Source organism: Bactrocera dorsalis, chromosome 4, assembly GCF_023373825.1.
Source record: "Bactrocera dorsalis isolate Fly_Bdor chromosome 4, ASM2337382v1, whole genome shotgun sequence".
NCBI classification, from domain to species: domain Eukaryota; kingdom Metazoa; phylum Arthropoda; class Insecta; order Diptera; family Tephritidae; genus Bactrocera; species Bactrocera dorsalis.
The window spans coordinates 28,176,392-28,191,303 of NC_064306.1; the positions used below are offsets into that span (position 1 = coordinate 28,176,392).

Here is a 14,912-nt window from a genome sequence, read left to right on the forward strand (position 1 = left end):
ATCTATGTTTACCCAGAAGAAGACGATGAATCGGCCGAATATATTGACAGAGGTGAGTTGAAGCCGAAAAAAACACGTCAAAATTGGTCAAATATTAAGGTTATGTTAACAGTTTTCTTCGACTATCGAGGTGTGGTGCAGTCCAAATTCCTTCCGACCTTCCAAACTGTCAACAAGGAATACTGTTTAAGTGTTATGCTTCGCGAAGCTATTCGTTATAGGAGGTAGGAATTATGGGCCGAAAACTCTTGGTTTTTGCACCACGATAATGCACTGTCGCATATTGCATTGATTCTTCGTGAGTTTTTCGCCAAATTTTCAACCAATATCGCGCCGCAACCTTCGAATTCGCCTGATTTAGCTCCGTGTGACTTCTGGCTGTTCAACAAACTCAAACGACTGCTCCGGGGAAACCGTTTTGAGTCAATTGAAGACATTAAACGTGAATCGCTACACGCATTGAAGGCTATTTCGGAAATTGACTTAAAGAATTGTTTCGAGGATTAAAAAAAAACGTTGGCAAAGGTGTATTGGGGCCAAGGGAGATTACTTTGAGGGGGACGACATAGAGTTTGAAGAATAAATTAAAATTTTTTAAATTATGAACAAAGTCTTACTAATTATTTTTACCCCCATTATGTGGCAAATGTATGTAGCTAATGCTTTTAGGACATACGAGTATTTTAAGACAAAAAAAAAATTCGAATTTTTTAAAATGCGTCCATAGACTGGCTTCAAAGCAGTTTTTGATGGAAATACAATTATAAAACACAAACACCTTCGCAACAAATTCTTCGATCTCAGAGAACTTGCATAATATCCAAACCTAACGACTGTTATACTTCTACTACCTCTAGTTCTACGTGTAATTAGTCACAGCTTATCCTTCAGATATGTCCAAATTTACCCGCAAAATCTTCGCATTAGACTTACTATCGTACAATGCAGAGATCTTCAAGAATAGAATCACCCGCTGTCGCTATAGTTGAGAGGCAACCGCATCAACGATTGATAAAAATTCATAACAATTAATAAGTGACGTTTACAAATCGTTTCACTTTATTACGAAAATACACTACGTCCAGCACACAGTGAAGAAAATATAGCAGCCGTAGATGAGAGTGTACACGAAGAACTTGGAGAGTCGATTCGGCGTCGTTCACAACAACTCGGACTGACGTATGGAATGACTTGACGAATTTTACGTCGAGATCTTAAATTGAAAGTGTACAAAATACTACATGTGCAAGAACTGAAGCCGCTCGACCTTTCCAAGCGACATCGCTTCGTTCTATGGTCTCTTGATTAGTTTCAAGAAGTTGTTCAGCGATGTGGCCCATTTCTGACTCAATGGGTATGTAAACACGGAAAATTGCTGCATTTGGGACGAAGAGCTACCTCAAAAGATTCAAGAGCTCACATATCATCTAGAAAAACAACGGTTTGGTGCGGTTTGTGAGCCGGGTGGAATCATCGGTCCATATTTCTTTAAAAATGATGCCGTAACCGTCAATGGTGACCGTCATCGCGGCAAGATAAACGACTACTTGATGCCTGAAATTAAATCTCGTGATGTCAGCGACATTTGATTTCAACAAGACGACGCCACTTCCCACTCATCGCATCAATTAATGGATTTATTGAGAGAACACTTCGGTGAGTAGATGATTTCACGTTTTGGGCCGGTCGATTGGCCACCATGATCTGAATATGTAAAGTCTAAAGTCTATGCGGACAATCCGGCTGCGATTCAAGCCTTGGAGCAAAACATCGTGTGTATAATTCGTCAGTTACCAGTCGAAATGCTCGAATGAGTCATCTAAAATTGATGTTCTAAAATATGCTAAGCTCTTAATATCATCATGTATAAGTTGACGCCACTCCATCGATCACAACTAAAGGTAAAAGAAATGAATCTTCCAACGACCGAAATAGACCAAAAATTACAATCACCTCTCACTTAACGGTAATTTTATTTGGAATATAATAAACATGATATGGATTAGTTAATTATGTTACTAGAACTGATAAAGAGATTAGCATGACACAAAGGAGACGAAATGATAAATATGGACCTAGCAACAAATATGGATCGAAATTGTAATTAGCGAAAGTCTATTAGTTAAATCCACAAAGAATGCGATAAGAACTCAACTCTCATATGGAAGCATTATGCGAGGAATGCAATACCATATCGCTGATAAGGAAAACAAACCTGCAAACATATGTTAATATATTATACATACATATGTATGTATGTAATAAGTATGTGCTTGTATGAGTGTATCTACAGTCATAATTCCGAATGCATTTGCTCGTAGATAAACTCGACGGCGCTAAAAACAACGTTATCACAACAGTTGAATACCCAACAGAAGTGACCCATTATGCGGCTTTCTACATAAAACACACACACATAAAAACTACAAAAACAAAAGCACAAACTAACTGATAAGCAGAATCAGTCACCATAAATAGCCTAACCACACACAACTACAGCTAACAAACGAAGAGTATGATTGATATTCATACGAGTATAAATTACAATATTAAAACAATAACAATAAAATAATGTAATAATAAGTAGAAAAGTAGAAACATTGTGTTCTATCGCTTTTAAGAATAAATTTTCCTGCTTTTCAGTAATTACACACTTTAAGTACTTTTATATGAAAACAATTTCGGTGACAAAACGCTCAAGTCAAACGCAGTTGAATTTATGTGCGCACGCCTGTCTGACTCGGCATTTGACTGTGCGTATGTATGTAAGCGCAAGTGCATATTTGCTGTGTGCACGGTCAGTGCGATTAAGAAATCCTCACTGCAAATGCATCGTGCCCACCGTACGTAAGTATGCGCATGTGTATGTAGAATAAATTACAGTCAGTTCGTTAACAAGCCGGCACCACTTTCATTTTCAAAGTACAAGCATATGAATAATACCATGTATTTACAGTGATGCGCACATAATTGGCACCACGAAGGCTTGCAAAAGCAGATAATTTCAGTTAAAAGTAATAACCAAAATTATATCATTACAAGTAGGGATGGGCTAAGTGTTGGTGTAACCGAAAATTCATATTTTCGGAAGAGGAATCTTGGTTGGCGCGTCTATAAAATCCAGCTTGTGCCAGAATTGAAGCCGAAAGACCATCAAGAGCTTGTCCCCTTCGGTGAATGGGTCCAAAACGAGATGACCAGTGATCCCTATACACACAGAAATTTTTGTTCAGCGCAGAAACTGACTTTTAATTAAATGGGTACGTTAATTAAAACGAACATGATCGCATTTGGAGTGATGATAAGCCATAAGCCATTGTTGAGACGCCATTTTTCTTCTTCTTTATTGGCGTAGCCACCGCTTACGCACTTATAGCCGAGTTGACAATAGCGTGCCAGTCGTTCTCCTTTTTACAGGTTCTCTTACCCAGGTCTTTTCAACAGAGTGGAGATCTCCTCTTCCTTTGCCATTACATCCTCAAAAAGATACTGTTTGTTGTTTTCTATGGACAGAGAGAATCATTGTTCCATATTTATACAAAAATGAAGCCGGTCATAATTGTACAGTCAAAGGAGAACGCTATAAACCCATTAGTAATGACTTTATCGTGACTGAATTGGCTGCTGTTGATGTGAACGATCTTTGGTTACAACAAGGTGGCGCTATATGTCATACAGCGAACGAAACAATCCACTTATTGAAGGACACTATTGTTAAACTCATTATCTCCGTCGTCGTGCTGGGTCGAGGCCTGCAAGAACTATTTTTTGTGGAGTTATGTGAAGTCGCATGTCTACGAAAATAAATCCGAGACGATTGACGCCTTGGATGAGAACATTCGGCGCGTTATTCGAGTCAATAATAACAGTCATAAAATCGTTTCTAAAACATAGTGGCAAACCCTTATCTTTAAAATAAAACTAAATTCTAGGTCACCACATCAAATTACATGCGTTTTATTTCTTCCTTAAAGCCACATCTCTACAAACAAAGGCCCTTTATTATGGAGTTAGGCCAAACTAAACGAAAAACAAGAACGTTTATAATATTTGGTGGCGTAAAGTACACTCTAGAATTCTAAAAACATTATACAAATAACGAACGTTTACCTCGAAACTGCATTTTTAAAATCGGGCAATTTTACATCTTAACCTTAGCTTCACCCCAACATTATTAACTTCTTAGATATATATATATATATATTCTTAAGAGTTATGATCATTGCGTAAACAGTAAAAACCTTAATTTAGAACATTTCATCGCCTAATATTTTATATATGTTTTAAACATTTGATTTTAAAAGAATGCCATTTAAGCGCACACCACTGTACCCACATGGAAGCTAAAGTATTGCAATAAGCGACTGTCTGTGCATGCCAGCCATAGACTATTTAGGTAGAATACATATTTATTTTGGCCTGTACATTGTTGTTGCGTTGTTATGTCTCCACACTAGCGAATATTTAGTTTAGGAGCACCACCCTCAGGGTGAACAAGAGTGCAATCCCTGTGCGAAATTTTTGGCTTTCTGCGACTTTTGTAATATTTCTTATTTCATCTAAAATCAAATTTTTTTATTTCTATTTGTTAATGTTCGAAACTTCTTAAGATTGCCAAAGGTAGTAGCTCAACTTAGATGACTGATCGAGAGAGATTGCACGTGGACTGTCATATGAAGCCCTTTGTTAAGCCATAGAAAAGATAAAATCCTGTATATGGGCAGAGAAGGAGCCGCCAGAGTTCGATTTGGCGACACCATGATCCTAGGATCCGGTATGAAGTCAAGGTTTGGAGGATATCCGAGTGTTGAGATACGTGTTTTTTTAGTAACCCAGATTCTCTGAGTCTGATGGCAACTTTCGCTTTCCGAAGAAGTCTGCGTGCACTATGTGCAAGATAGCGTTAAGTGCCATGATTGGAGTGGACCTTAGTGCATCATACATGCTGATGAACGCCGCCCGTTGAACGCTTTCGCGTTTCTTTGCAAATGTAGTCTTTTCTAGAGCCTTCCGCCACATAAAGATTCCACAGAACATAATGGGCTTGACTATGGTGTCGTGTCGCGAGAATATGACTGAACCTAGAGGACTCACGATAACCCTCCCCTTTTTATCAGAAGCTTTTTCATGAGGTCCTCATTTTTATAAGTATTTCCAAAGGTATGTGACCACAGAATCAAAATGTTACCCAAAACGTATGGGAAATACGATTGTAGTAATAAGAAAATGATTTTTTTTTTCACACAAGATGGCGATAAAGTCGGGTTAATTTGACATATCGAATCTTTTAGGTGGGATAAATAAGGTTCGCTTTCTAGTCTGTGATTGATTCTACCATGATTCACACACGGAAAGTCTTAAGAAAATTTTACTCTCCCATCTCCGTTCCGTAAGTCCGTCGGAACGCATCCGGGTTTTTATCCAGTCAAAAGCTATCAACATTACATTAACCACTACAGCAAAAACAACAAAAGAAAGTTCATAATCAGAAAATTTCTGATTCCAAAAATATTTGCGTTTCAAGTAGAGATACAGGCGCAGTCTGACGGATATATTAATTACCCTATAGGGTGTGCTTTAAAACTGCAAATATTTGTATGTAATAGAAATAAATATAATTATCTATATATACATACATATATGGCCTATGTCTTCGAGCAGCTGAGTTCAACTAACTGTTCGAGAATTATAATAATACGCGAACTTATGGATCTTTTACACTCGTATTGCCTCAATTTTAGACAAGAGCAAAAGCACCTAGAGACACGAAATTGTAGATTCCGGCATAACATATGTATGCACATATGTTCATATGTACTTATAGTTACATATATACACACGCATATATGTATATACATAGTATATGTATAAATTCAAGTGTTTATGCTAGAGGATGTGCGAATGCACATTGGAAACTCAAATGTGTGAAGATGCACATATGTATGTATTTAAATTTTAAATCTGCGTATATGTACTATATTCATACACATGTTTGTTTGTAAGTATGTTCTATACAAATGTGCATGCTTCAGTCTCTTAGCATTGCCCATACACATGTATGTACATACATGTATGTATGTATATTTGTGGGAGTGTGCAACATCAAATATTTTATGTATCTTAATGGCGGACTGCATATTTGCTCGCTAAAATTTTCACATTTCTTTTCGTTTAAAATCGGCTTGCTTCCCGCCCGGGAAGCACCCAGCGGGTGCTTACTGATTGGTATTAAGTGCTCCAGTGCAGATTAGCGTTACAGCGTTACAGCGATTTTGATTTTATCTGAACGGCAGGCAGCTGGCAGGCAAATGTGTAAACAACCCGCGTGCGTTGCTTCGGCATTTCAGCAAATAATTTCTTATTTATTTATGTTTTATTTTCACTTTATGATTATCTTTTTTTTGTTATCTCGTCGACGTTAACTTTTTAAAAATAAATGAGTGCAAATCTATTTATAGAGCAACCAGTGGCCGGGATACAAGTTGTCTTGCTGCTATGAAATGGAGAATGAAAGTGGTTGATGCACAATATGGATTTTGAACAAGGAGGTCGTTGCATATAAAGGAAGAATGCTTTATATTTTGCTGTAAAGAACTTGAAATATTTGGAAAGAATTTGACAGCTGGACCATAATTATTTTGATTTTTCAGTTTATATGGATGCTAATGTTATATGTAGTGATCCGATCTGAAAATTTTCTTCCAAGATTGCGGTATGCTGCTTTGCACGTCCAGGGTTAAACAATAATCCATGCCGAATTTTGTGACGATATCTCCTTAAATGAAAAAGTTTTCCATACAAGCTCTTAATTCCGCTCGTTCAGTTTATATGGCAGGTATTTGCTATAGTGGTCCGATCTGAACAATTTCTTTGGAGATTACACGATTGCTTTAGACAATAATCCATGCCAAATTTCGTAACGGTATCTCGTTAAATAAAAAACTTTTCTATATAGACAGTTCGTACAAATGTGGAGTTTCTTGTGTAGAAAATAACATATATGCAAAATTTCAGATCAATATCCAAATTTAATGACTAGTTCGCTTACGAGTATATTCAGATAGACGAACATGACCAATAGCGCGATTCTGTAACCAGTCTCTATTTGAGACATATTGAGGTAAAGTCTCAATTAGAGACTAGTTACTATTCACTAAACAGTCTCTAGTGTTAGTCGCAAAATATTGCCTCAAATTTGAGACCTGATAGCTAGCAGGTCACAAAACTAAAAAAAAAACTCTTGTTTGCCATTTTGAATATACTGAATAGAGATCATCATAGATATTAATCAATTGTCGTGTTTTATATTTTGTAAGCAACTCAAACACGAAAACGTTAAAACTAAATAAATTTTACAGATATTTCGTAAATATTGTGAGTCAACATATATTTTTATTCTTATTGATAATTATGTATTTGACTATGTTATAGAAAATTTAATATTTGTTATCGACATATTTATTTTCATTCACATGTAAAAACATCTCTGAATAATGAAATATAATAGATTTTGTGACTGTTACTTACAGAATAGCAAAATCGTCTCAAGCCTCAAAAATTGTCTCTAACTTAAAATCTCAAATTTAGAGACTTGAGACTGTACCACAGTACAGAATGGCACGGTAAATCGACTCAGCTTGTCACGCCGATAATTTCTATGTACATTTTGTAAACTATCCGACGTTCCCTTAACTTCATAGCAAACTTAATAACGGGTGATTTTTTTGAGGTTAGGATTTTCATGCATTAGTATTTGACAGATCACGTGGGATTTCAGACATGGTGTCAAAGAGAAAGATGCTCAGTATGCTTTGACATTTCATCATGAATAGACTTACTAACGAGCAACGCTTGCAAATCATTGAATTTTATTACCAAAATCAGTGTTCGGTTCGAAATGTGTTTCGCGCTTTATTTTGTTCAGCGATGAGGCTCATTTCTGGTTGAATGGCTACGTAAAAATTGCCGCATTTGGGGTGAAGAGCAACCAGAAGCCGTTCAAGAACTGCCCATGCATCCCGAAAAATGCACTGTTTGGTGTGGTTTGTACGCTGGTGGAATCATTGGACCGTATTTTTTCAAAGATGCTGTTGGACGCAACGTTACGGTGAATGGCGATCGCTATCGTTCGATGCTAACAAACTTTTTGTTGCCAAAAATGGAAGAACTGAACTTGGTTGACATGTGGTTTCAACAAGATGGCGCTACATGCCACACAGCTCGCGATTCTATGGCCATTTTGAGGGAAAACTTCGGACAACAATTCATCTCAAGAAATGGACCCGTAAGTTGGCCACCAAGATCATGCGATTTAACGCCTTTAGACTATTTTTTGTGGGGCTACGTCAAGTCTAAAGTCTACAGAAATAAGCCAGCAACTATTCCAGCTTTGGAAGACAACATTTCCGAAGAAATTCGGGCTATTCCGGCCGAAATGCTCGAAAAAGTTGCTCAAAATTGGACTTTCCGAATGGACCACCTAAGACGCAGCCGCGGTCAACATTTAAATGAAATTATCTTCAAAAAGTAAATGTCATGAACCAATCTAACGTTTCAAATAAAGAACCGATGAGATTTTGCAAATTTTATGCGTTTTTTTTTTTAAAAAAGTTATCAAGCTCTTAAAAAATCACCCTTTATATCATATTCAGGGTATAAACAATTACATAAAATACAAGGCAAGAGTGCATGAAATGTACAGGAACTCCTAATTTATAGCTAATGCAGGGTTGTATTTCTTTTGCTGCGACTTATTGCATGAAAAATACTTTTGCATTTAGTTTTTTGTTTTCTGTATGGATTGCAGCACTCAACACTCGACCGAATTTCGTCACATATTCTGGAATACATATGTATATAGCAGCTGACAGTGCACACGAAAACCGTGAGGAGTCGATTCGGCGCCATTCGCATCAACTCGGTCTGAAGTATGGAATGACTTGGTGTATTTTTCGTCGAGATCTTAAATCGCGCCGAGATAACTGCCTATTTGATGCCCGATATTGAAACTCGTGACCTCGAGGATATTTGGGTTCAACAAGACGTCGCCACTTTCCACACATCGCATCAATCAATGAATTTATTGAGAGTACAGGTACATTTCGGTGAGCAGATAATTTTACGTTTTGGGCCAGTCGATTGCCCACCAAGATCGTGTGACATCACGCCGTAAGGTTTTTTTCTGTTTCTGGTGGGGATGTGTAAAGTCTAGTAAAGAAAAGCATCACGCGCATTTTCATACAAGCTACTTAAATACATTTGCTAGATAATGATCCAAGGAATAAAGTTTTGATAATAATTTGGATTTTTTAAGGTCCCTCTAGGGTTGTTTCTATTGTAAAGCCGATATTTTGTCAAAAATCAAAATTTCGGCAGGTCCTTATATTTATCTCTAGTAATAATAAATTTGATTGATTTTTAGATTTAAGATAATTTTAGCAGAAAAGTCATCCTGACTAAAATTTTGTTATTTATTTGTTTAATAAAATTTCTTTTCCAGTGAATATAACCTCTTAAAGCACTAAATACAATATTCTCATAAAAATGCGTTTTTACACCAACCTCTTCCGTTGTACATATGTATGTACATGTGTACATAAGTACATACGTATATGTACATATACCTATATATGTATATGAATGTATGCATACAGCACGTATTTTTCACTCATGCGAACATTCAATTCCAATTATCGACACTCAAATGCAATAAATAATATCAAAAGAAGAAAATTTTAATTGCATGCAAACACTTTTAGTTGCATTCAATTAAACCGTCAATCCGTCTCTTCACATTTGTACTTATCCTACTCACTCTCTCACCCGGCTCTCGCTCTTCAAACGCATGCTTGCTAAGCGATCGAGCCACTACCGGTTTAAACAAAGGCTGCAAGAAGTCAAGTGAATTGGCGTTACAAACCCCAATGTATTCAAATACATACAAATATATAACTAACATATATGTATGTATGTATATTTAAACTTATGTATGTATGTATACAAAAAACTAATGTAGCTGTAAAGTGAGGCGCTTCGTAGTGGCAACTAACCATAAAAATATACTTGTTGATAATGTGAAGTTGTATGGTTCGTAAAACAAGTTTTCAAACTTGACCAACGGCAGAAACGTTTACAAAGCTATAATCAAAACATGGAAAACAACAACAAATAGAGCATAAACAAGATCAGCTGTAATTATGTATATATGTATGTATTTCCTAACTCGTTTATAAATATATACGAATGCACTGCGCACTGCAACGAAGGTTGCTACAAAGAACGAGCAAACAAGCCTAAATACAATAAGTTATATGTATTTGGTACGGATGGGGTTTAAAGTTTAAGGCAGTGGTCGGCATGAGAGGATCTGTCACTGTGTTGGTGAGCACGAAAAAAAAGTAGCCCAGTGAGAAATTGGAATTAAAATTAAGCATCTAATCTAAATAATTAATAGTATAATGAAAATTAACAAAATGTCTTTTAAGGATATATTCCATATTATTTTCAAAAGACTTGGAACATAAAAGGCATTGCATGGCACCATAGGCATTTAGAATCATAAAATATTTCTCGCAGGGCATATTTGGTTTTGCTCTACAGTCTTACATGATGTTAATTCGTTGCTGGCTCGACAACGACTGAGCGATAGAGCGTAAGCGTACGTGTGAAGTTAGTTTGCAAAATTTTGCTAAGAAATGCCGACCACTGTTTTAAAGACTCTTTATACCGTACAGTATGATCAAAGAACTGTGAAAACACTCAACAAAAGATAAGAGAGTAGGTGAGGTACTCAATTTCATTTTTCTCTTTTGACATTATTAATAACACAAGTTAGTATTTGAGGAAATGTGTACGATTGGAGAGGCAACGTTACCAGATTTAAGTAAAATTAGTTTATCTGATTTATTGGAACTTTCTTGAAGAGATTAGTTTAATAAAAATCATATTACATTTGGGTTTGCGGTATCATTTAATTTATTGAAAGAATTTTATTCCAATAAATTTTAAAACTCGGCAAAGTATTCAGCTGTAGAGAGTATTGTAGAAATTTGGGTAACAAAATATATTTATATACTCCGTACAGGATATATTAATTTTCCCAAAAAGTTTATATTACCCAGAGTCAATGTCAAAGACCCTATAAAGTATGTATATAACAAGTTATAATCGTGACGAGATAACAGTCGAGAGTGTTTTACGTGGGATCCTACCTGCGAAGGCCTAAATCCACGGTGCTCAGAAGCACAACGGATCAATCCAATGCGTCGATCAGCGCCCTGAAAACTGGGTAACGATTTTCAATACCAATCGGCAGTGTGACATGGATGCACTAACCACCTTGGTAGGGTTCGAGACCCATCTAAAACCTCTTCCGTACTATGTGCACGATGCCAGGTTGCAATGCAACTCCACATTTGAACTGACAAAGTCAGTTCTTCCCGCGATTTGGGTTTTAACCACAGCCACCACGAATCTCCACAAAGGACCAAACCCAATGAGCAGATTGGAGTTTTACCTCCAAGTGCTTACTGCTCCCCGTGGTACCAGGTTACGAGATAAGTCGATTTAGCCATATCTGTCTGTCACACAGTTTCACAGTAATTCTCATATTTCTCTTTCCAAAAACTGCTCATTTATCGGAACCGGCGCTATCGCACCACTATGAGATGTAACAATCATACTATGATCTCTCAAAGTCAAGTCCTTGTTTGGAAACATTTTTATTAGGTAAAGTTATCTTCACGAAATGTGACACAGAATATTGCTAAAGGCAACGTTAGATTTAATAGATAGATAGATCCAAGTAAAGGTAATTTTTTCAATAGCCTTTCTGCAGATCACGCATGAGTCGTGTCAAGCTGTCATGTTATTTTCGTTCAGTATTGCTTGCTTTCTGTAAATAATGTGTTTCGCGCCCTTCGACAAATAGACCACGTCCAGCATGCAGAGATAAAGCAGCTGTAGCTGAGAGTGTACACCAAGGCCGAGGAGAATCGACTACTTGTGTAAGAACTGAAATCGTTCGACCTTCCAAAGCGACATCGTTTTGCTCTACGGGCTCTTGAAAAGTTCCAAGAAGACGTTTTCGAGTCAAAATTTGTTCAGCGATGGTACCCATTTCTGTAATTTCTTTGGTATGTAAACAAGAAAAATTGCCACAATTGGGACGAAGAGCAACCTAAAGAGATTCAAAAGGTTGGTATGGATTGTGGGTTGGTGGAATCATCGTGTGATATCATACCGTTAGACTTTATTCCGGGGCGCTATGTAAAGTCTAAAGTCTCTACGGACAATCTCGCTGCGATTCCAACCTTGAGAAAACTTCAAGTGTGTCCTTCGCCAGTTACCAGTCGAAATGCTCGAACGAGTCATCGGAAATTGCACGCAATGCATGAACAATAAGAGACGTAGATGCAGTCAACATATGCAGGAGATAATCTTTCGGATCATAATAAATGTACCCCATTAAATTTAAAGTTTCTGTCTTTTTCCTTTAACAAAATAGGGAACATCGAAATGAGTAACACTTTAGTTGTTGTAATGAAAGCTGTCGAAGTTAGTATATATGTACATACATACATATATCAATTTCAAAAGTATGATTCAATTTCAAAAGTATGAACCAAAACTGGTTTGTTCATAAAAAGTTTCGGTTATTAGCTAATTTACAGTTCTTCCATTTTACAGAAAACTAGGGGTTTCGCAACTTTGATCAAAAGAGAAATGATATAAAATATTAATACAAAAACAAACGGTAAGCAAAATTTTTTATGAAATTAACTGTTTTGCTTTGATATAAAACAAAAAATTCTCACTGGGTTATATTGCGTTCCGCTCACGCAGTCAGCGACAATTGTCCAATCAGAATACCAACAAGAGAGCGAGCAATAGCTGAGAGCTGCGCACACTCCACTCGATTTGCTGCACTCAAGAGCAGAGTAAGTTGCTGAATGAAAATTGAAGCATTCTTGTCCGATCATGTATTTTGGTATTTCTCAGACCTTGTGGAACTGTCGTGCGGAACGGTTTAGCTTGTTTCATAAGCGTTTAAGCAGACGTTAACGTGCGTGTGCGGCTCGTTGGCTGGTGATTTCATTTGTGTATATTTATAGTCAAAAGATAAAATATTTATGTGAATGCAGGCATAGTATAACACATACAGTTAGACGTATATACGAAAAGATATACAAAAATGAATGTCAAAGAATTAAGCAAATTTAATTCTCGTAGACGAACAACAAAGGAATCAATTAGCCTAAATTAGAGCGAGAAAACAATTTACAAATAGCGAGCGGAAATTGAAGTTACTAGTGCAAGAAGATTTCCAAGGGGGAAAGAAAAAGAAAAAATAATAGTAAATTCAAGAAAAGTGTGTGTGTTTTTGTTGAAGCCGTGAAAGCAAACTTAACCAAACCAAGAAAAAGCGCAGAATCAAATCTTTTGCGAGGTGTTGGCTTTGTGGCGACTGCTTAAGCTGTGTTGTTATTGTTGTTACTGTGCATAATTGTGGAAAATAATTAAGAAATAGCTGCAGCTCAAAGCAAAGTGAAAAGAAAATGTTTGTGAAAAATTTTTAACTAATAAAGATTATGGCCAGCAATTTTTACAGCTGCAAAATTAAATAAAAAGATAAAATTTAAGTAAAATTGTTTTGAAAAAATCGTGAAAAAATCACACGAGCTCATTTTTAGTGCCGGGTTTAAAAGTGAGCGTGTTTTAAGCAACAGTAAATAACAAAAAAAGTGCAGTGCCTAGGCCAACTTGTGGTAATTACGCTAAAAATAAAAACAAACACAAAATTTGATGATGAAATAAAAAATATAATTAAAAATAAAAAAATGTATTAAATTATTTTTTTAAGTGTTCACCGCAGACCTGCTCGTGGCAGTAACTCAAACCAATTTAGATGAACTTCACCAAAAATTAAATTTTGCACACAAGCAAATTGCAATATTGTGAAATCCAAAAGAGTTAAACACACTCTAAAGCGAACATATTGCATAAGTATATCAAAATTTTCAAAATTATAACCAAATTCCGTTCAAAGCAACACCTAAATATTACCGAAATGCCTCAACTGCACAGCAAAGCCCTCCGCGCCTGCGCGCCCGCCGTGACAACTCCGCCCACCACCACATCCGCCAGCGACAGCAGCGCGGTAGCAAACACAAAAACGTGCCCAAATTTGCCATTAACTGCCACAATATGCTGCAAAGCGTTTCTTTTGTTATTGTTAACACTCGGTTGCCTTCTCTCTGCCGTCACCTGTGTACCTGCGCCAGCCACTGCACTAGCTGCTGAGCCGGCGCCAGCATTGCACACCTCACCACCCACTCCGTCACTCAATGCTGTGGTCGATGCAGAGGCTTTCTTAGCGTCAAAGCGGCACTTGAAGCGTTCACTCGCTGTGACGTCTCAAGAAACTGCTGATAAGAATAACGCTGCAGCGGCCAACTCAGATCTAGACGATGACTACTATGACGAGGAGGAGGCTGATGCCGGAAATGGTAGCGAAAATGTGAGTGGTCGTCAGCGGCGTCATCACGAATTATCGCCAACCGCTCGCTTCGGTTATGATGGCAACAAAATTAAACCACAACACTTCTACACACAACAAATGGTTGCGAACGCTTTGGAAGGCAACACTAACACTGGAACGCAGCTTGCGCGCCCCAATAAGGAACCATCGCCGATGGCCGCACAAGTGAATAACGACTTATCGATATGGAGTTTGATGGATAATGCGCGACGCATGGATATCTGTGATGTATGTAGCTGCGTTCGTGACATCTATGTGCATGTCACTTGTGACTATAATAACCGAAAATCGAGGGTGAGTAAGAAGCTATTACTGTTTATAAATATTTGAGAGGTTAGAATTGGGGAAATCGGTTTAGAATTGAAATTGAAAA

General features: G+C 37.1%; 2 protein-coding genes across 6 annotated transcripts in view; one reads left to right on the forward strand and one right to left on the reverse strand.

Moving 5' to 3' along the window:
- Positions 1–14,912, reverse strand: part of LOC105225017 (E3 ubiquitin-protein ligase highwire) — a 161,568-nt gene that overhangs the window by 39,884 nt on the left and 106,772 nt on the right. The window lies entirely within an intron of this gene.
- LOC105224998 (uncharacterized) overlaps positions 12,986–14,912 on the forward strand; it is a 52,858-nt gene continuing 50,931 nt past the window's right edge. Inside the window, exons 1-2 of one of the 4 annotated variants that reach the window (XM_049456569.1) lie at positions 12,987–13,766; positions 13,862–14,833. In XM_049456569.1, coding sequence (XP_049312526.1) covers positions 14,069–14,833 — 765 coding nt within the window. In that variant the 5' untranslated portion in view covers positions 12,987–13,766; positions 13,862–14,068. Of the gene's footprint in view, positions 14,834–14,912 lie in introns of all 4 variants that reach the window. The other 3 variants (XM_049456570.1, XM_049456571.1, XM_019989772.3) reach the window with 3 other exon arrangements.